At 41.4% G+C, this 23,871-nt stretch overlaps 1 protein-coding gene across 1 annotated transcript in view; it reads right to left on the bottom strand.

Annotated features, from left to right (window-relative positions):
* Positions 1 to 23,871, bottom strand: part of SPOCK1 (SPARC (osteonectin), cwcv and kazal like domains proteoglycan 1) — a gene marked incomplete at its 5' end in the record, with an annotated part of 409,034 nt that overhangs the window by 71,248 nt on the left and 313,915 nt on the right. Inside the window, 1 exon segment of the mRNA XM_082211637.1 lies at positions 12,858 to 12,972. Within this exon segment, the coding sequence (XP_082067763.1) occupies positions 12,858 to 12,972 (115 nt within the window).

The raw sequence follows: 23,871 nt of genomic DNA, 5'->3' as shown, positions 1-23,871 counted from the left end.
CCCCAACATAGATACATTAACACTAAAGGGAGAGGGGGGAATACATTAGCAATATATACATTTTTCAAAACTAAATATGTATATATACTGTATACATTTTAAAACTAATTAACCAGGCAGCCCTGCTAATTATATCTTATATGCTGCATGTATTAGTATTCCATAGGGTAGCAACACTTGCATAAGTCACCAAAAGCACTATTTTCTGTCATTACTTCTAGCATTGTGTCCAGAGATTCAAAATAAAGGTTTAAAAGCTCTCACACATGGGACTGCCTTTCAGTGAAAAATGGAACAGCCATTTCCCTACCATCCTCCCGGCCCCGGCCTGCCTCTGCACCCACCAAAACAGTTGATAAACATGTTCCTTTTGGGTTTAACATCAGAGAACCTCACTGAGCAAAGAATCGGAATTAAAGTAGTTTTCTTTGAAGGGCATGAAGGATTGTTTTAAATCTCTACAATAATATCCCACTAGGGCAAAGCTCCATGCATAATCCATACAACATTACAGACACAGCTTCAGAGTCCATATTGTTTTCCATCTTTCTGTGCTCTTTTCTATTGCTAGAAGAACTGTCTCACACAGTACTCAAAGCCTTCTATCAGGGAAAATAAATTGACTTGAAAATTATGAAGATGCTTGCTGGGGCAAGGCACATCTAATCATGGCCTGTATTAAAACTCCTAAAATATTATTTTTTATTCAAACCATATTTTCAGAGCCTGAGGCTGCTAAGTTGGCGTGTACAATAATCCAAGGCTTGGGGAATATTTCCATTAGCTGTGGTACTCCTTCAGTTAAGTTAAAATACCAGAATTGAAATAAGCGACTCACTGGGATGTTGTTGTCAGTTGCGCTTGGAAGTGCTCGCAAGCAAAGAAGAGTGCATTTTTTATCCCAGTACTTTAGGGATCAAAAACCAGCCAACAGAAATAATAGATGCAAACAATGTCTTAGAATAGTACGTATTAATCTCCACAACAAAGGGGCCACTTTACTCCCCTGGAAACAGGCAACTGGCATGTCAGCTCCAGTATGCTCCTTTTCTATTCTTAAATTGGTTCTGTGCCTATATCCATGAGTTAACATCACTAATATAATATGAACTAAGTTTTATTCACATCTGTTGTGCTGTGCACGCTCTTGTTATCTAGCACGCTGGAATCTGGAAGTGCAACTGGGGGCTGCCACAAAAAATTGCAGTGTGGGGATACTTCCTTTCAGCTCCAGCCACTTCATTTCACCCCTCCCCATGCTTTTCTGCCTTCCCCCCCAAAAAAAAACCCTGGCAATACTCAATTGACATTCTGTGCCCACAGAGCATGCACAGTCCTCACTGGACTGTTTTGCAGCATTGTTGTTTGTCTTTCTGGTCATATGCAGCGACGGAGCATATGGCCGCACTGCCCAGGGCGGGTGTGTTCCTGAGGGAGGCAGGGCGTGGAGGGAGCCCTCCCAGGTGCGGGATAGTGGCTCGGGTGCATGGAGAGGCACTGCAGCCAGGGGTGGAGTGAGCCGCCCACAGGGGCGGAGCGAGTCGCCGATGGCAGACATTCGGTGCGCTGCTCCCCTGTGACTGCCAAATGTCACCCCTCTCAGCGAAGACACCTGGGACGGTCTGCTGCCACCGCCCCCCCATTCCTCGGCCCCTGGTCATAGGAATCATAGAATCATAGAGTTGGAAGAGACCACAAGGGCCATCGAGTCCAACCCCCTGGGAGGGCTCTTTGTACTTCATTCAAGCATGCTGATCTCTCTCTTCTCTACAGATGGTATCATTTTGGCTACATAAGGACCAGAACTGAGACCCACATTCATCTGAGAGCCAGTGTGGTGTAGTGGTTAAGAGCGGTAGTCTCGTAATCTGGGGAACCGGGTTTGTGTCTCCGCTGGGTGATGCAGCTGCTGGGTGACCTTGGGCCAGTCACACTTCTTTGAAGTCTCTCAGTATGTGTACTGTTATCAAAACCATGAATGGCAATGAGATAAGAAGAGTCAATTGATAATCTTGTATTTGTTATGCCTTTGAGAAGTTTCTTGATTATCAACTTTGCTTAAGTAAATTACAATCTCATCATTTGAGAAATTTCTTGGGGGAAGGTCAAATCCTGAGGCCTAACAAGGCATTTTGTTTGCTGGAGGATTAAAATTGCTTCCATCTTCATGAAGTCAAATTGTGCCCCCAAACTGGCATTCTATTATTTTAATATTCAAATCTTCCAGTGTTGAGATGAGCTGGCATCAAAATATCATTATGAGAGAACATAGGAGTAACTCACTGATCAGTCAACTCCTAAGCTGTACAGAATTTGTTATCTCCAATTATGTGAGTTGAAGCAGTTGTAATGTGAACAGATGCTGAGCCATAAAAAGTGTATATGCAGCATAAATTATTTTTAAAGTTACAAAACTTACGATTTTAAAATTTATCATATCACAGTGTTATGCTTTGCTTTAATAAAATCTGTTCTAAATAGTCTTTCTGCTCAGGTCTCTACCATCATATTGGTTCGATTACAATAATCGCTGGCCAGGGCATAAGGCCATGACACCTTCCCAAGGACATTCTAGGAACTGTGACAACTGGGAATCTCAGCTGTCCTTATATATAACCTCCGTGTTGTTGTTTATCAGGACACATGCACATTCTTCTAAAATATTTGATAACATCCTAGCAGCAATACCACTGTTCTCAGGTATGTGATATATACTGTCTTTCATATACAGTCTGCCAAGAGGCATGGGCCCAGCCAAGAGTTAGAACTGAAGAGCAAGTCAGAGCAAGCGGACAAATCAGGAGACGTATCAGAACTGTAGGAAAAATCAGGAGACAGAATCAAAGAGGAGTCATCACTTAAGAATAACCAAGGCTCAGGAAGACCTTGTTGCTCAAATAAGGCTCAATTGAAACAGAAAAAGGCTTAATACTCCTTGCTACTACTTCCATTGATCAGCAGAGTCATTGAGAAGACTGTCACCTGCAGTTTAACCCAGCAGTGTTTTTCCTTTTCCTTTTCAGAATCACAGTTCAGGGGAGCTTACAGGAAACTGGATCATCTGAAGGATTTGAACACACAATCTCCAATCTTTTACCAATAAGTCAAGTAAATGCCTAGTGTTCCTTTGGAAGGGAGACACAATCAACCCTGCCTCTTTGCAAGTGTATCTCTAGGACCACATAACTTAATACACACCACGTTTTTGCATTCCCACTTTTTGCTTGTAAAACCTTCTACAATGTACCCTTGAAGAAAGCAATTGTGAAGCAATTCTGGGAGGTATGGTAGGGACCATTTTTCACAGAAGCAAAGGAGAACCCAGATTTGCCACTGAGTGTACACTCAACATGGAGTCAGAGCCAGTCAATGCTCTTTGAGCAGTGTGTACCTATAGTATGATAATGTATTTCCTAGAGCAGATTTGCCGCATTCCAAACATTTTATGCAACATGCAACATGTGAAGTGATACTAATAGTCAGGTTTGTTTTAATTATGAAAGCTTGTACTCTGAAATTAATCTTCAATAATCCCAATCTAAATATTATGGGTGGGAATCAATGAACTAGTCCTGCTATCTAAAACCTGCTTACATATTTCCACCAGTGCAGCAAGACTTCTCCCCTCTCCTCCCCCTGACCCCTGAGTGGCCTTCCTCCCCCTGAAATTGGTTCAGAGGGGTCTGGAGAACCCCTAGAGCATTATTGTTGTTGTTGTTGTTTCATTGGTTCCGGAATTCATATTGCTCTGAATTTCATGTTTTCTAGTCCCCCCACCCAAACAATGCATACTGAAAACGTATACAGTGGTATCTCGGGTTAAGAACTTAATACGTTCTGGAGGTCCGTTCTTAACCTGAAACTGTTCTTAACCTGAGGTACCACTTTAGCTAATGGGGCCTCCTGCTGCTGCCATGCCATGGCCACGCGATTTCTATTCTCATCCTGAAGCAAAGTTCTTAACCCGAGGTACTATTTCTGGGTTAGCGGAGTCTGTAACCTGAAGCGTCTGTAACCCGAGGTACCACTGTATTAATGAAAAGTGCCCACAAAATAATATATACCAGGCAAAATTGCAGTACACAGGCTTTTACCCCAAATACTGGGGGGGGGGGAGGGGGGGAGAGAGAGAGAATGGAGAAAAACCCAGACTGACAGGTTTGTGCACCCCTAGTCTTGTCTTACATAAGTGTCTTATAACTTATTGTGAATACCTTTGAGACAGTTCAATATGCAAAATAGCCCCTGAAAAGTACACTTTGGCTCTCTATTTCATCTTTGTGTAAAAGACAATCTCGTTCATACCAAGTGAAACAGCTCCTTTGATGGGCTGTTGAAAGTAAACAAACCTATTTTAATTTATTTTCTTTTTGTAAAGTATTAATATCCCCTCTGGGAAAAACAGCATTACAAAGAGCAGGATCAATTCCAGGTTTATGCTTCGAAATGCAATAAAGCTTATTAGGCAGCCAGTGTTCCAGAATAAAACACATACAATGGCACATACTTAGAGAAAGAGCATTTAAAGCATTTGTTTTCAAATTAGCATTATGATCTGCCAACAATTTGGTATAATATCGGTGAGTGCCGCATCAGGCACAGACAAAGTTACAGCTGCATGAAGAGCATTAATAATGTGCTGGAATTGGGAACCATTTTTTATAAAATGTACCCCACTGAAGCTATAAGAATTTCCAAGACCTTGAGCTTCATTCTTAGGTCTCTGCATAGTCTCTAACAATTATGTTCAAATGTGAGTCAATATAGTAAAAAAGTGAGGTAAAGAGAAAATTGGAAAGCCATGAACAGCCCATATATGCCAAAACAGTATAATAGAAGGGCCGCTGTTTAAATCTGTAGGGTGTCCTTTGAAGATATGACTCAAATACATTATTAATAGGAGCTTTTAGGGAGGCTTTAGGGCAAAATCTCCAAAACTCATGAGGAAAGTTGGGTGGGGACTTACAGTTAAGAGGTTTTGTGGCATTTTGAGGTGAAAGACAGGTGGCTGCCATAACACTCATGTTACTGAGTCATACTGATTATTAAAGCTCTTTTGATTTAAAACTGTGGTCCAAGCACTGGCTGTTCAGAAATTTGCTTTACAGTTCTTCACTACAATAATGGTATTGAAAGGGGAATTAGCTTGAGTTGGTGTAGGTTACTTGAATGTATAGATTCTTGAAGGCTCCTCTTCCTCCTTTCTATAATTCCTTCTTAAAAAAAGAAAGATAAAGCTGTTGTTCTAGGGGCTGTCAAAGTTTTCTGAGCAGAAGTCCTAAAGGTTTATGTCATCCTGCAGCATTCAGGCTCATGACATTTCGATTTCATGTCTGGGAAATTTTTTCTCTCTTGGTTCTGAAATACAGCACAACCACTTACTATATTCTGATGGATGTTAGGTAAATAATGCTGATTAAAGAAATTCCATTGAAATTGAATGGAAATGAGTTAACTGTCATTGATTAGCTCATAAAATGTAGCTGACTTGTTACTCAATAGAGGAGAAGGCAGGTAGTTGAGCAGAAACAATAGGATAGTCACTCCACCGTGAACAGGATGTGCACTTTAGTGTGTAACATTTAGAGGGGAAGTCGTCAATATAAGCTGTATTTGCATTATTCTACAATGACTGGACTTTCAGAAAGGAAGTTGGAAGATCGGTATGCCATATACTTGTATGGCCCAAATGCCTCTTTCCCCCCATTTTCCTGATATGAATTAAAACAGGAAGGGGCTGGACTGGGCCTACCTTTAGGCAGAGTAAGGAACCATCTCAGACAGTAGTGGCTAGGTGGCAAGCACTGCCCTCTGAATGTTGTTCCTGAACCCCCTGGATGTACTCTTTTGTCAGAGGACAGAGCTGTATGTATCACATGGCCTGTCCTGCACCCCCATAACTGGTGCTCTCAGGTGCAATGGAGGAAACTGCCCCATTGCCACTTACTGCTGTTGCTGTAGTCACATAAATGTTATGTCGTAAAGACCGCTGTTGCTGAATTATTGCATATATCCATGGACAAACGAAATACACACAGAAACTGGTATTTTTAAAAAGTATAGTATAATACCACCTAGACACGCTAAAGAATGCAAAGTTAGAAAGACATAGGAAGTACTGTTATAGGTTAGTCTGGTGACAGAGGTTACAGAAGGGCATAAAAACAGATTGCCGAGTACACTGACTGCCATTTTAAAATTCAGCACTTGCCAAGGTATATTCCTTTGGGATTGCCAGCTGTTTCTTCTTTAAGGGTCATCGCTTAATTTACAGTATTGCCCCTTCTTGTATTATACGCTAACTTTATGGAACTGAAATGTCACTTATTTAAGAGCTCGAGAGAGCTTTAAAAAAAGAAGTTTTGCCTAGTGCCTCAAACTGAAGTTGTGATAACAATAGATGCTTGTGAAATTTATTGTAATACACATTCTGTTCCCCTTGTGATAAAAGGTTGTGAGAAACAAAAGAAAATGAAAACAGCAAAACTACAACTGTAGCTTTGTACTTGTGCCAATTTTATAGCCTTACAAAACAAACATACCAATGGCAAATTAAGTTATTCTGATGCTTAATTGCTATTACAGTAGTTCAACAGAAGCTGCAACACTGCCAGTAAGAGACTTATTCAGTGATGCTCATCTGCTTCCCTCCAGTGGCACATGAAGAACTCTCTAGAACTCTCATTTTTCCATAATGGCAGAGGACTTAGAGACACAAATATGATAAGGTGGGCCCTGGATCTGCAAAGCCTGAGGAGTCTTTACTCAGCACTCTAATATCCAGATTACTGCAACATGCTCTATGTGGGGTTGAGGACATTCCAAAAACTTCAGGTAGTGCATAATTCTTCTGTAAGGATGCTGACTAGCACATCTGTGTGGAATCATGTTACATTTATTTTGATATATCTGCATTGGCTGGCTAAATGCTACTGGGCTCAATTTAAGAAGGTCACATTAGTTTGGGATCTGATACAACACCTTCCCCTATCTAGATCTGAGATCAGCAGAAGGGGCATTTCTCTTCTCACCAGCAGGGATTGTCCCTTATGTGGTTGCACAGAACAGGGCCTTCTCTGTAGTGACTCTAGCTGTGGAATTCTTTCTTCCTGGGCTTCTGACAATGCATCAAGACACATCTGTCCATCTGGCTTTTGATGAAAACTGGTTAGAATGTCCAGTGTTGTGAAGGTTGTGGATTTTAAGCTCCATTTTATGTTTGCTGCTATATCTTGCAGTGTTGTTTCAATAATTTGTTTAACTTTTTTTTCAGTTGGTGTCTCATTATCATCTTGTTAATTGCCCCGGGATCCATTTGGTTGAAGGGCAATTTCAAAAGTTTAATAAATGAATGAATACCAAATCAGAGCCAGTGGCGTAGCGTGGGTTGTCAGCACCCGGGGCAAGGCAAGTAATTTGCGCCCCCTAACCCGTGGATTTGCGCCCCCTAACCCTAACCCCCAGATGTTGCGCCCGGTGCGGCCGGCCCCCCCTGCACCCCCACGCTACGCCACTGATCAGAGCAACCAAGGAACTTTGGACCAGCTCCATAATATTTACTGTCATTCATGAGATACCCTGCCCCATTCCATTTTCTCTCTCTGCAAGACACTGTGGTGCTGATTTGTGGGTAGATAGGGAGGCAAGTACTGCTCTGTGATTAACTCTCTCTTAGCACATAGGCTTGGACTAGAACCTCTCCAACACTATTAAATGACCACAGACTCTTGCTTTAAACTTCAGTATTCATTCCCTTGCCTTGCTGAAATATTTCCTGTACTGAATTTGTTGCAGGAAGCAGGGGCATACTGTCTGAAAGGGCAGCTAACAAGAGCTGATTACAAATAAAACTTTATCTTTCAACAACTGAGTTGGAAATGGTCACCAAAACAGACTGTAAGACCTGGTGCTGTTGTTAATAATGAAGCACAGATCCCATGTTTTGATGAACTTCAAAGTTTGTGTGCCACAAGCAGGCAGGCAGGCAGGCAGGCAGAGAATGTGGATTAAACATTTGCTTTCACTTTAAAAATATGCCATTTGTAATACAGCATCACTATGAGGGTTTTGCTTCTTGGAGAACTGAGCAAAATCCAATTTTCAAAACACAGGGACCAAAGAATACAATTTGCTTGTCTCTTCAAAGATTTTACTGCAGAATACCAGACAATGCAGAGATCATATATCATTACAGTGACAAATCGTCCTTTAATTTTCCTTCTTACCATCTTATAATTCAAATGAAATGATTATTATGATGTGAATGCCTTAGTGATACTGGGTGCTGATGTTAACAGGGAGCTATTATTAAAGAAATTATTAGTCCAGTTTACCCTTCTTCAGACCAGAACTGTAATCAATCAGGCACTGCAGCTAATACACTTCCATTCAACTCAATGGGGCTTGCAAAATAGATCCTGAAAGAGACCCATGAAAGATGTGCAGCATAATTTTTACAAATTTAGCTCCAATCAAATCATTCATAGTATAGGTCTCTGCAGCTAAATCAGGCCAGTGCTATATAATCTTGTCTCATGCAGGGCATACTGGTTTCCTTACTTCCAGGAAAGCTGCAGACTAAATGAATGAGCTACACCAAATTTCCTGCACCACACATCAAATGTTAGCAGTAATGGCCTGCAATGGTACTGTCCAAGGTCCTGTTTCTCCATTCCTGTCACCCCTTGGCATGCAACAGGAAGCACTTGTGGATCCCAGGTGTTCCATGTCAGGTTCATGGTGTCCTTGCCAGCTCTGCAGCACCATCAGCACTAGACTTGGTATGGCCAAGGTGCCATACCACAGGTTGCGATGGTGGATCCATTCAGATTCTAAATAAGGATGTCAAATCCAGCTGCCACTTCCCACCAGAGCCACTGACCTCTCATCAAGGTGAAAGTGGAATGTGCTTGACTGATTGGAGGACAGAGAAGGGTATGTAAGTGTGTATAGAAACTAGCCTACTGTACAAAGGTAGGATTCACATTAATCCTATGCCCACTTTTGCCTCTGTTGCTGCCCCACTGGCCTGCGGCCATCAGGCTGTTTTGCACCCCTAAGTTTGAAGCTCTGATTCTCTGATCTGAGGCTCCATGGAGATTCTCTAAGTTACTAAAAGCAATGTTTTATTTCAAAGCACACCTGTCAGGCCCCATTTGCCTTGCTGGGAGTTGTGTTAGCTGCTTTCCTATAGTGGGATCTCTTGCCACTAGAAAAACACATGAATTAAGAAGCCACATGGGCTGGATAAAATTGCACAATAGAATTTTGAGTAGAAGGGAAAGATCTGTAAGATGGTGGTTGCTTAAATCGCAAACATTTTCCAATAATATCATCTGAGATCCCACCTCAGGTAAGCCACACTGATACTGCTCTCTGTGTTTTTCATTCACATGGCATTTTTTGTTTTTGTTTTTTTAAGACTAATCTAATAGCACCCTGGAGATAAAATGTTTCTTTATACCTTTAACTTAGAATCATAATTGTGCTCAACTAAGTGAACATATGCGGAACAAAGTGGAAGCCTGGAAATTAGAAGTTTAAAATTACATATATTTAACTCATATAAATGGATTAAGAAAGCTTATGCAGCAGTTTGGTGAGGCATGCTTCCATTTTGCTCAGAACTCTGGCACTGTAATTCTGTTCAGTAGTTTCCCACTAACATCCCTCTATTGAAGCACCAGTTTCAGCACTGCCTTCTTTTATTTCTGCTTAGCAATATGGTCATGTCTGAATATATTTCACAAATTCAGCTTCTCATAAGTGATGGAAATACTGCATCACCTGTCAGCAAATTTCAGTTAAAGGAATTTTGTACCTGACACTCTTATTGAGAAAATAAATTAATATCTGAGAGACTTTCTATTTACATTACCTCAGCACAAACTGGACCATGCTAATTACATAACAGAAATGCAGGCAGGACACCAAATTGCTAGCTTTATAGGGAGAGACATTATAAAATATTCTGTGCATAAGTGGGTGGGTGGGTGTGATCAGGGAGATACTGCGAGTGGGCAGAGGCTAGGTCTCAAAGGCAATGTTAGAGATGCAGGAACTGCACAACCACCAGCAATAACCTCATCAAGTTTTTTTTTTTATCCCAGCAGTTTTGGCCAGAGAAATATATCCTCCATGAGCAGACCATTGGTCCATCTAGCTCAATATTGTCTGCACTGACTGGCAGTGGTTCTACAGTGTTTCAGGCAGTTGTGTTTCCTAGCTTTATCTATGGATGCCATAGATTTATTATGGGACACTCTGCACGCAAAGCAGATACTCCATCACTGAGCCCTTCTGGCCCTTCTCAAAGATAAGGATGCTCGTTACAGTTCTTACTGCCACAGTTCTTAGTTATTCAAAAGAAGCAGCCATCTGCTTTCCCTAGCCAGCAGAGGCAGCAATATTGATCTGTGTGGGCACCTCCATTGCAAGAGGTGGGTGTAGCAGGAGAAAAAGCCTCATAGCAGTGGCATTGCTGTTGCTTACTGGAAGAAGGGAGAGCGAGGCAGAGCTGTGGTTGGGGCTGTGTGAGCATAGTGGTAGGAGTGTTGGATTGGTGCCACTCACTGTTTCACCATTTCCATTCTGGTAGGGAGCCACAACAGTGCTGCTGGGAGGCTATTGCTGTAGCTCCATCCCACTAGCCAATCTGCTTCTGGTTATTGCTGCCTACCTTGGTTGCCAGAAGAAGAAAAACTGACACCTTTGTGAGATGGCTGAGATAAGCAACACCCTTGTATTGTGATTGGCAAGAAAGAGGCAGGACCCAGTCTTGGAATATTACTAGGCCATAACTTTAATTATTGACAGGCATCGGTGCATCCACAGAACACATTGGTTGTAGTGGGAGTGGAAAGAAGGCCCTCATTTCTACCACTAATCTTAGAACTGGACTGCATAGGGTTGTCCTCCTTCAAGTACCTGGAAAACGTGATGGGTGTGGATTTTGACACCTGCATCGACCACAAGCCACATAAGAGAGCAGTACAGTGATTGGAAAAATGGGTAGATCAGTTACACACATGCACTAATTGTGAGAGTAACATACAGGATGGTCATTAAGAGAATCAACTCCAAAATAATTATTGTCTCAATCACTTGAGAAGTTGTGTTTCCAGAAAGAGAGTGAACACATCACAATGTGCTCTGCACAGCAGAATTAACTAATCAGAGATTCAAGCAAAACAAAAGCTTGCTCTGCTGAATACGTACATCCTGTCAAATTGCATTTATCAACCTAACGGTTATTAGAATTTATTCTGTTATGTGAATGAAATTGTGAGCTTAAAATGTCACTGGAGATTTATTAATATGATACAGCCTCTGATAAGGGCATGTGAAAGGGCATAGAGAGAGCAGATAATGTGAGGCAATGGGTGTGCATGTGTATTTGTTTAAGAGAAGAAAAAAAGAAAATAAAAATGTAGCAATTTATCAGTGAGTTTTTCCCCAAAACCATCCCAGCCACATCAGGGATTACCAAACACATGTGTAATATTGGGTGACCATACCATGGAAAATGCTTTCTCAAAATTTGATAAAATGTGGTGAGCAGGGGAAATAATGATGCATTCTTTAAGAGGAGCAGCCGAATTAAATGCTGCAGCATAATAGCATCTTCCTTGGGACTAAAAAACAATAAATAATAATAATAATACAATAAAGATATCCTTTTAGATATAGGTTGCTTTTCTACAATTTTCAGGGCGCAATTTAGAATCTTGGAAAATCAGGGTTCTGAATCACACAAGGAACCTGCATGAGTAGAAAAATCTCCCGGCCCAGAAGTTATTCTTTGAACTAATGTAGGGCAAAGGGGCAGTGACAGGTCATTCGCCAGTGTGCTCATCCTCACAAACCCTCATCATGTTAATGATTCGGAAACCTAAACAGGGCTGGCATGTGTCCTCATTAGGCTCATTAGTGACATGAGAGAGGAAAACCAGAAGCCATTGGTGGAGGTGGCAATAAGTGAAGGCTTAGGATAGACATGGACACTCTGTTTTCTTCTATTCCACTAGCTGGGAATGCTGCAATGGTCTCTGGGCTAGCCACTCTGCTGATCGCCCAGTTAGCATTTTTTAACACACCTGTTGATGACGTCTCGCAAAGTGAGAAACACTGAATGTTTGAGAAACAAGAAGTGTTCTTAGAACTTATGCAGAACAGTAAACCTAACTCTTAGTAGACTCAGGGGCTGCCTTTAGCTGAAACATGCATTTGGTGACCCACTTCCTAATTTTCAAACATTTATTTGCATGGTGATAGTGCTGCAACCCACTTTCAGAATGTAATCTTATACTACAGAACTTAATAGGACTTTCTTCTAGACATGAATAGGATTTCGCTGCATAGCGTGTCCCAAAACACCAGTCAAAGACAAATGCTCTAAAAAAGTCAGAAAATTTCTGCAGAGGGTTCTACCAATAGGAAGTTGCATTTTTTCTCTCCACAGCCCAACCCCTGGTTCCCACACTGACGAAGCTGTTACACACATTCCTGCCACCTTCTTCTGATGCACTGCACTTCACATGAACTTGCAGTAGCATTTTAATTCAACTGCAAGGCTCCAGTGACCCATTCAGTATTTGAAAATCACTCATCTAGGATTCCAGAATGCTTGGGCTAGAGGCCTTTCCCACGTTCTTCACAAGCCATAACAAAAGAGCCCCAGGACTTGTAATTCTATTGCCACCACATAGATTGCAATCCAACAGTCATATGCTTGAAAATAAGTCTCGCCAAACTCAGTGGATCTCTCTTCAGAGTAAATATGGATTGGACCGGACAGCATACCAACAGCAAAAGTAATTAGAAAGACATTTCATATCAAAGTCAACAGATCAACTCACCAGTTTTCTCGGCCTTGTGCTTTAGACTTTCCTGTCCCGGAAGGCATGGGCAAGGCCCTTCACAGCGAGCTGCAATGTTTTTGCCAGATGTGCATGCATGAAACTCCAACTTGCACTGTAATGGCAACAGAAACAAAACAAGGGCCTTTCATTTCAGGTAAAACAATTGTGGGGGGGGGGGAGGAAGAGAGAGAAATTACACATTGCCAAATAGTTAGGCCCTTTGAGGTGGCAGTTGTTTCCTAAAGAGCTTATTTCCCAAAGAATATCCATGTGCCTGGCCAATCACTGTACTTCACTGGTATTCCTTCTCCCTCTTCATGGTATGGCAGAATTCCAGTTTTGAGTGTTTGTTCAATAAACGAAAAATATTTTGCTTTAATATGTTGTGTTAAGGGCTTTCCATCTTTACACAAGCTCCAAAATGTCAGGAAATTACAACTGCTAAGCTGCAGGTGTGTAATTTCATAGAATCATAGAGTTGGAAGAGACCACAAGGGCCATCGAGTCCAACCCCCTGCCAAGCAGGAAACACCATCAGAGCACTCCTGACATATGGTTGTCAAGCCTCTGCTTAAAGACCTCCAATTTAGGCAAGATTGATATGGTATGGTATTCTATAGTTCTGTAGTTAGTTCCATCTTCACCACAACCTTTGCGTTACAAGTGCAATTAGTACAATGTTGGTGTCCATGCCCTACAACCACTCTAGCCAATTTCTGCATATTCTATAGTTGTTGAAGGTGCAGGATAAGGCCTGAATTTGCAGGGTAGGTGGGTAGTGGCCAGCACTGGTAAGGCTGGTCTTTAAAAGTTGGAATGGAGAACAAAGAAATTCAGCAGATACAGCACAGTGTTACCACCTAAATCTTTTCCTTTTTTGGTGAAGACTCCTCAGGGCCTTTAAGCTGCCTGTTAGAAATCCCACCACTGTGCACCTTAAAGACATTTCCTCTTCCTCCATGCCTCGCAAACTATTTTTACTCATCTCTTGTGATTACTTCTCCCTGTCCTTTCACACCTAACATCTCACCTCTTGGCTGACCTGACCTGTAAGCTCTTCAAGAGTGAGGCCTATTCTATGAGAATCTTGTACTTCAGAGGCTAAGATTGACCCAAAACTGCTGCTTAGCAACAATGGAATAATAGGTCCATTGACTAACATTGGCCAGGAAAAAGCATTTTTAATAACAATTAATATTACAGAACTCATAGGTGAAAGCAAATACTAGGCTTTCCTTTTGACCTAAATCAGCAGCCCATTTTCCAAAGCACACAGTGCACAGGAAGAAATTTTTATGGAGAACAACCCCGGCAAATGCTGTAGAAGAAAAACACCCTTTAATTCATTCAGAATAAGCCATTTCTCAAATTTGTAACGGAGAGTCCTCAAATCTTCATTTCTTGTACTGGCAAGTTTCAAATCTATTTGTTGAGACATTTTTAAACTAAAAAAAATGTAGAACCTACTGCCCCCTGATTTTTCATTATACTGATGGAATGCATTAACCCTTAACAACAAAACCTAAAATAAAATAAATAAATTGAAACAAAATACACTGTTATATATCTCTCTTCTCCTTTCCCCCAGTCCTTTTTATGGCTTTCTCACACCCACCAAGTATAATTTATTAACCGACCCAAATATGCCTGTCACTCACTCTCACTTCATCCAACATTCCATTCAACACCTTCCACTTAATCTTCCCTCACAACAGGTTTATGCTGAGCATATGCAAAAGGCACTCTGACTAACATATGTGGCAAAAAAGCCCTTTTAATAAAAGCCACTAACAGGTTATACTATTAGGCAAAAACCAAAACAAAACACATGCTAGCCAATCGTCTTGACCTAACACAACAAGCCTAATATAAAAACTGAAGATTGGGGGCAATGAATAAGTCAGGATGATGATTAGAACAAAAGTAGAGGAAGACTTGGTCTGAGCCTAACATAACAGCATTAGGACTCCTTCATGAGCAGAAACACTGTACTTCTACTATCCATATCTTCAAAGTGTAATCCAGCTTGTGGTAATAAAAAATACTGCCTTACTTGGAAGATAATCCAAATTGAGTCTAACAACACAATCCTATGCATATCCATTCAGAAGTAGTCCTAAGGAGTTAAATGAAACTTATTCCTAGGCAAGTATGCATAGGATTTCAGGCTTAGATTATTACAACTCAATCCTATGTTTACTCAGAAATAAGTTCCACGGTGTTCAGTATGGCTTACCTCAAGCTAATATGCATAGGGTTGTGCTGTTAGTTATTGCTCTGGTTTGATTCTTTTTTTAAAAAAAGAATGAAGTCAATTTCTGATCCTATAAATTGTTTTGAATGATTTACAGAGTTGTTTTTATGGATTTTTACTGTTTTATTTTTATTTTTTAAAAGAAAGGAACACAAGCAGAGTATAAATCTTATGAAATACATAAATAGGTGTGATGATTCCATTGAGGAGAGTCATGGGATATTCCTTTTTGTGCAAAATTTAAAAGGTTACAACCTGTTATTTTTACAGACTGGTGACACTGGAAGAGAGCTCATCAGTGATCCAGTGTTTCAACGCAGCATACTGAAGATTTAGTACCAAATGCTCCTGAAAGTTAAAACGGTATATAAAGCATAACAATAATCTACTCTTGAGCATGGCTGATTGATTAGAGCACAGATCAGCACTGAGCTGAAATATTTGGTGTAAGGTGGAGATATTGGATATAAAAAACACCCCTTGCCAAACTCAACTATGCCCTGCCTATTTAGTCTGTAAATAACTAAAGTACCACCAGTGCTATTCCTTTTCAAGCAGTGGTATTTGGTTGTTTGTATTTACACATTCTCGATAATAAAATTCAGCTGAGCAGAGGATAGATGTTTGAGAGATGCCTTTTGTTTTATCATATTCAGAGGAATTGAGTTCCTCACATGAAATAAATTTGTGTTTGCAAATAGAAAGGTAGAGTATTAAAATGCTTGGAAGACAGTAATAACAGTGCAATCCCATATAGGTATACTCAGAAGTCAGTCCTATTGTGTTCAGTCAGGCTTACTCCTTAGTACATGTGTTTAAGGATGCAGCCTTATTGATTTAAATTGGGGTTTAAGCATCCATTTAAGCATGCTTAGGACAGCAGCCCAAGAATCATGGCAAGGTTGGAAAGCAAGATGAACCAATCAGAAAACAGCAAGGCATATTCTGAACAATGACACAGTTCTTTTCTATTCTGCCACAACAAAAGAGCAGAGTGAATGGAATAGGATGTTGTTACAAGATAAATGCCTCCTACTTTGAAAATACCATCAGTAGCTTGGTTCTGCTTGTGTGTAGTTTTGCTAAGAGGGCTCAGTCTTCCCAGGCTTTAATCTAGCAGCAGGAGACCATTATCTTCTGACAACATTTTGTGTACCAATGACATTATCTCCTGGGCGCTTTCTGAACTTCAGAAGACCCTGGTGATTGCATACTCCCTATGATATTCTGTCCTTCAGATTTAGAAAATTCACTGACACAGCCAGCTATCTGCTTGAGGCTTTGTTCAGGAGATACTTTGTGATATTTTGCTTGCCTGCATGGTTCTGACAAGTGTGGCTACAACAGAACCACACGCAACTACCCTAAAGTGGACATCACGGGGTATGCTGGAATCCACTCACAAGAAGAAGGATATTTGAATGTTAAAAATAACAAAGCTACTCAAGGCATCTTAATAGGAAGACAAAGACATTCGGGGGGGGGGAGGGGGAGAGAAAACAAGAAAAAAGATATAAAAGGTCAGGATAAAAACAAAACTTTTGTGGGAAGGATATAAACATGAGCCAATATATAACGGTCTTATTCAAGACTAATTGCATCAAAGGAGGAGAAATTTCAGCGAGGGAAGGATGAACTCTCCCGCCCCGGTTGAATTCCCCCCTTCACTCCTCCCCTCTGTAATTAGACTTGAGAAAAATATAATAATGGTTTCAGAGGTAGTTTTAGGATGATGTAGTGGCACTGGGCACCTCACTGCAGGGGGTGCCACAAGAACGCTGTAGAAGGGAGCAAGAGGGACAAATTTTAGTGTCGCATAGGGTGCTGCTGAAATTTGAGAGCCCAAAGTCTGCCACTGATTGCTGTAGTCCAATTGCTGTAGCAGTGTGCATGGAGGAGAATTGTGTGTCAAGGCCCCGAGCCCTCCCCCATTTGTTGAATAATAAAACACATGGACACCAGTATTTTAGGTTAATGGGCTAATGAAGGCCACAACTTTATTGGTTACAGAATGGGAGTGGTATTGGCTTAGGCACTAGAATTGAACTGACTATATCCGATTCCTGCCTGCCATAAAGGTAGTCCAGTAAGGGTCAACCACCAGTAGAGGGAGCCCTGTTGATGTACATCAACTGAGAGCTCCCCCAGGGTCCCCGATGGGGTCATGGCATGGCCCTACCCATACCCGTGCTTCGGATGACAGCCGCACCCCCGGATCCCTTTAACAGAATACCCTTAAAGAGGAGGGGCAGGTGATGGTCACAACCTCCCCTCCCATGAACCAAGTTTTAGAGACCTAAGCATTAAGCAGATCCGGGGAAGGAGGAACAAGAGGGAGATCCGCCGGCTATGTGGCTGCTTAAATAAGGTAAGCCATGCCCCACGGCCAACCAGATTGTTCGACTGGGGGCGTGATGCGGCTGGAACTCCCCTATGACACTGACACGCCCCTCTGTACATGGTAATAGCATGTGACCTGCCTGCAACACCGCTAGACAGGGAAGTGGTGCGGCCTTGCTGCTGGATTACCATATTTTTCCGTGTGTAAGACTAGGTTCTTTTCCTTAAAAAGAATGTCAAAAATAGGACGTGGGTGCGCTGTGGGTAAAAGCCTCAGCACCTAGGGCTTGCCAATCGAAAGGTCGACGGTGCGAATCCCCGCGGCGGGGTGCGCTCCCGTTGCTCGGTCCCAGCGCCTGCCAACCTAGCAGTTCGAAAGCACCCCCAGGTGCAAGTAGATAAATAGGGACCGCTTACTGGCGGGAAGGTAAACGCCGTTTCTGTGTGCTGCGCTGGCTCGCCAGATGCGGCTTTGTCACGCTGGCCACGTGACCCGGAAGTGTCTCCGGACAGCGCTGGCCCCCGGCCTCTTAAGTGAGATGGGCGCACAACCCTAGAGTCTGTCAAGACTGGCCTGTACGGGCAGGGGTACCTTTACCTTTACCTTATACTCTAGGCCATCTCCCCTTATTTTCTTAAATCTGAGACCCCCAAAATAGGGGGCATCTTATAGATGGAAAAAGACGGTAATTCCCCCTTTCGCACCTGCCCTCTCCAGGAAGATCATCCTATGCCCATTATGTGGTTTTTTTTTTTGGGGGGGGGAATGAAAATATCCACACCACTGCTGGGGGAGGGGGAGTTAGTGTATGTGTAGTTGCAGTGTGTGCGCGTATTTCAGTGGTTGCAATAAGTGAATGTCTGGGAGTTTTATTGCAATGAGTCTGTGTGTGCATGGTTGCAGGGTATGTCTGATGCCAGTTGACAGATTCTGTGGTTTCAATGTGCCCAATGGCCCCAAAATGTTGACAACCCCTGTTTTACAACTTAAGAAGAAAACGGGCAGAATAATTTTTGTTCTTTCCAATAGAACTCACGGCAATGTTTGAACAGAAACAGAAACAGCTAGCCATAGACCTCATACCAGTGTGATAGCTAACACGTCTTTGTCTGAAGTTCCATAATGATGCTGTACTTCTCCTATGGCACATTTCAATGGATAAATGCAATACTGCTTTAAGCTACATTTGTTCACAGTGATCCCCAAAGACCAAAGTGTTCCAAAACCATTTTACTACAAGAGGAAATCATCTGCTGTATTTGATGCCAAATATACATTGATACAATAAAATACATGTGGGGTGGAAGAACATGACAGAAATCAGCCCTTGAAAATTCTGGTGCTAGGTTTAACAGTTGAGTCTGCGTGGCAAGTTGTTAGAGAGTGTATTTTGGCTAAAGTGGGCCCCTGAGATTCTTCCACCTTACATGTGTGATGATTTAATTTTCATTTGCAGAAAACCTACAGCAATGCATTTTGCATAAATATTCACATTTCAAGGGAAATATAAAGTAACACCATAAACATTTATTCCTCGCTATTTTATATTTCTCTCTTTTGTAGGACCCCAGCGGACTGCCATCACCTCCAAAAGAAGCCAGTAGCTGCTTCCTTTGAATGTGAATTCAGCTTAGTCTTTCCCTCTCTTGATAATGTCTCTAGGCCCATGGGGTCAAATTTGAATTTTATACTTTCCCTTGTCTACATTTTCATGTCTTAGGGTTGCCCAGAAGATTGCTGAGCATGATCAATAAAGGCTGTCAATCCTTTGAAACCATAGTGTAGGATTTCAATTCAATATTATTTAAGTTTCTCACCGTCTTCCTAAATGGCACGCCAAGAATAACACAACTTCAAACTAAAAATGTTCTACAACATGCTTGTGTTTTATAGCATATGTCTTATTTAAATCTCACAAAAGAATGGTGTCAACATGCAACTTGTTTTATGGGTTTTTTTCTGTTTCCTTTCAATATATTAGCTTCTTTCTGTGTGCTTAATATATCAGCAGCAGACACTAATGATTTTTTTTAAAAAATTCTTTCTTTTACTCATCTGCTACATGAAAAAGCTGTGAAATTTTGAAACTACAGGATAGAGATGTTTGTCATCCTCCCCTAATCTTTCCTTCTTTTCTGTGTCTCTTAGCAGATAATTAGAATCAATTGGAATTCAGACATCCCTTTTAGAAAGAGATTTTGTTTACATGTATTTGAGCACTGTCTGCTAGAGTTCTATCGATGTTTCCATTATAAATCTTTCTCTTCTGATGTTTCTGGCTTAAATGGGGCTGGGGAAGATGCCATGGAATACATAGCTGCAAGAAACAATGCGGTTTCCTTGTTTTTTAAAAAATAATGCAGAAATTTAAAAAACTGATTTTTTTTAACACTCTCTTGCAAATGGGAAATGTTTCTTTATAATTGCTGTACTGTTTTTCGCCCTGTCAAGTTTACTACTTGAACTTGTGAAGACTACTTTTTAAAACATGAGAATGATGCATTATTTAAAGTACTGACAAATGTTTCACATGTTATATAGTTCTTTATTTATTTATTGCTGTTTCTGAACTCAGGTTTAAGGTGGCCAGCATGCTGCTTTAACTGCAATGTATATGTTTTTAGCATTTTAATGTATTTTAGCTGTATTATGTAAAGAGCTTCAAAGACTTATTATTGAGTAAACAATGAATAATAAATATTCACGAGTCTTCCAAATGCTGCATTCTATTCCCATTTATTAAATATATTAAACTAGATTTACATCCATGTAACTAAAGGAGCATTCAGCCAGGGAACTTCATTGGGCTGGAATTGTCACTGTTCTCATTAAGAACACTGTTCTCTAGGTGAATATGCACCACTGCCATTAATATTAATAGGCATTAAATCTGGCAATGGTGGTCTGGCCAAGACCCCCTAATTAACATTCACAGTCTATTGTGTAAATATGTATTTAGCCATCTGGGAAATGCGGGTGTTAAATTTGCTTTCTAAAGTGGATGTTATTTGCCTCTTTGAAGCAGATTTTACAGCTGATTAGGTCAGAAATACCAGTTTTACTAGCATCTAAATGTAAATTGACATGAAAGACCATTATTGACTGTTGTGTAAACGAATACACATTAAAAACTCCCCTCTCAGTGCATATTTACACTGCAGTCTAGCAATTCTTAAGCAGCTAGGAAAACAGTACACATTAGGAAAGCTTCCACATAAAGGAGACTCAGTACATATTGACAAAAGACATCCTTTGGCAATGAACTGAGTGCATTTTTTAGGTGGGAAGACAATTCCGGTAACCGCCCCGCCCCCCCGAAGTCACCGAAATATCTGTAGGAATGGGTCCCTTGGAGGCATGGACACCTGTGTAGGCATTGCTGTCACTACCAAATAAGAGGCAGCAGGTGACCATATTGTCATGGCCTTTCTTGTTGCCTAAAATAGGCTGCTGATAGATTCACAGATGCTGTCTCCAGGGCAGATGGAGGAAAAGTAGGAGGTGGTGATGGTGGAAATGACTTACGGAATTGGATTTCAGCAAGACAGGAGAAGCCTTGGAGCAGAGCGTTTCCAGGCTTTGAATTTCTGGGGTGGCTTATCACAACTAGCACATACCTAACCAGATCAGCAGTGTGTGTGTGAGTGGGTGTGCACAGGTACACATCTGTGTGTATCTATATACAGACACAAACACATTTTCATATGACAATTGATAATGAAAATGTGTTAGTGAATCATGTCTGCTGATCTGACCTCTACAAATTTAACTGAACTTCTTCACAAAGCCTTTGTGTGTACAGGCTGACACTGTGTACAGAACCAATTTGCATATACCTTCTCCAAAGAGTTCGGAGCCAGAGTGCATGGTCTGACTATCACCATCCTCCCCATGGGAATGTCGACTGAGCAAGGCTCTAGGCAGTCTTCCTAGAAACAAATCTGGAGAAGTCCACCTCCTGACTTGCTCTACTGCTGCTGCCTTGATGGCACCTGTGAGAAGCTGTGGCTGTGACTGCAGCTCTTGAACAAGCCCACTCTTGCCTCTTGCCTTTCCCAATGCCATGTTTTCCTGTGCTGCCACCAGCCATCTGTGTATGGATGAGCTAAGGAACTCTGAGAATCAAGCCAGCACCACTTCCAAAGCTGTTATTTGGAACAATAAGATAGCCCAGAGAGAAACTGGAGCAACAGCTCTTGAACCTGTTACACTTCTGGCTATGGTCAGAAATCTGACACAGGATCATGCAAACTACCACAAAGAAATGGATGGTGGTTTCCAAACAGAATGCTTGCAACTCCAGTTATAAATGGACAATTAAACACTTTTGCAACAGTCTCTACACTTCTGGTTATCAGCTATGAAATGTGCAGAACCAACAATAATTACTGGTTTCCTTATATCACCCCTGTTTTTTTTGGTAGAAACAAAGGTTGTGGGCTTAGCGGTGAATGGAAATTTCCCCTTACTCTCTGGGAATACACTTTCTAGTTTTAACATGTGATGAGGTAAAAGAAAATCAAACAATCTCACAGAGTTTTGAACTGTAGGACCTATTGTTTTGTTGTGATTTAAGTTGTTCCCCTCTGTAGTTTTTAGTCTGAACAGCAATCTATTTGAATTTTGTGAGCTTGGCATTAACTTAACCTAGAGAGCACTGTTTATTGTTTCCTATATATGTCCTTAAGTGCTCTCCTGATTTCACAAGAAAGCCTGGATTTCTGCAGGCGTCTGTTACATTAGTGATTGCGGGGGCATGTAGACCCACAATTGACAGACTGGTTGAAACATCCAGTTGTTCTAGTTTCAGCAGGGCTGAAAACCAAGTATGTAATCATGGAGTGCTATAAAACTGCTCATCTATACCTAGCAGAATCAGCTAATTTTGGGCCCAGCAGATGGATTGCTCAAGCATAAAATGCTATTTTAATGCCAAATAAATTGTCCTGAGCAATAGCTGGAGGATCAGCTCATTCTGGGAGAAGCAGAAATGTTCAGAAGTTCAGTTAATCACATTGGTTTTATGATAAAAATGTGTGCACAGTAACAGCAAGGATATGCCAGTCCAAAGGAGATTTTAAAAATCCAGCAGGTACTTAATAAAGCTTTTTAACCAAAGCATTAAACTGATTCAGGGCCAGGCAGCCTCTTCAGAAGGAGGCTATATAGACTAACATGCTATTGCCATCACATTTGGGGAACGTTAAATCAATTCACACATCAGCTCTCTTCACATCATTAAAATGCTACCCTTCCTGCTGCTACAGAAGCGAAGAGGACTTCAGAGAGTACTGCAGGGACCAGGTCCCTGGGCAGGCGGGCAAAGTGGAACAGCTGCTGTCCCAGCTGGGCATGGTCCAGAACGATGCCATGGTCAATGGTATGAAAACACATGGAGCAATTAAGGAGAACCAACAGGGTTGTACTTCCCCATCTATATGCTGGCAAAGGGCAACCAATGCTGTTTCAGTGCCAAAAAATAGACCTAAGACCAGACTGAAATAGGTCCAGATACTCTACTTCCTCCTGGCATACCTACAGCCGGCTGGTCACCACCCTCTCAATAACTTTGCTCAGTAATAGAGTATTAGAGATTGGCTGGCAGTTTTCTAAAACCTTCAGATCCATGGAGGACCACTTTACGAGAGTTTGCACTACCTCTTTCAAGGTGGTAGGCAAAACTCCCTCCCATAGCAAGGCATGAACCCATTCTGGATCCATCCAGTCAACCTCCTCCTGCTAGATTTTATCAGCTTGAAGGCCAGGGATCAAAAGCGCAGTAATACAAATGTATGACCACACTCTCAAGCATTGTGCAGGAGAGCAACAGCTCACCATTTCGATCACATTTTTCCTCATCCTCTCAGTTTTCAGCAGGGTTTTTTTTTTTCATTGGGATGACCTGCAAACAAAACATTTAATGTGGGCAACAGTCCTTTTATGAGAGAAGAGGACTGAGGGGGACATGATAACACACTATAAATAACTGAAAAGCAACCACACAAAAGATGGCAAAGACTCCTTGCAAACATAAAACATAATGGCTGGACTCAACTAAATATTTGCACAACTGGCAGCCAACTGTATTTCATTAACAAGCAGCAGCAGTCAATTTCTAAAACATGTATCGCATCAGTCCACACAAAGGCTTGAGTGAATGGATAAGTTTTCAACAAGCAGTGAAAGGTGAACAGCAATTGTACCCCATAACTCACACTTCTAAGGAAGAGAAATGCCCTTTTGTTATTTATGATTTTCTGGTACTTCCTCAGGCAGAATGAATGTACACAAGGGCCAATGTTTCCTGCTTGAAAACACATACCAGATTCCTGTGGGTTGTATAATGTAACTGACTAATAATCTGCCTTCTGCTACTTTCACATGTGAATACTTATTCTCTTTCCCAACATACTGAT

This window comes from Podarcis vaucheri (assembly GCF_965113315.1).
Source record: "Podarcis vaucheri genome assembly, chromosome: 2".
NCBI classification, from domain to species: domain Eukaryota; kingdom Metazoa; phylum Chordata; class Lepidosauria; order Squamata; family Lacertidae; genus Podarcis; species Podarcis vaucheri.
The sequence above is the reverse complement of the archived record's forward strand: the minus strand, read 5'-3'. Positions and strand labels throughout refer to the sequence as shown.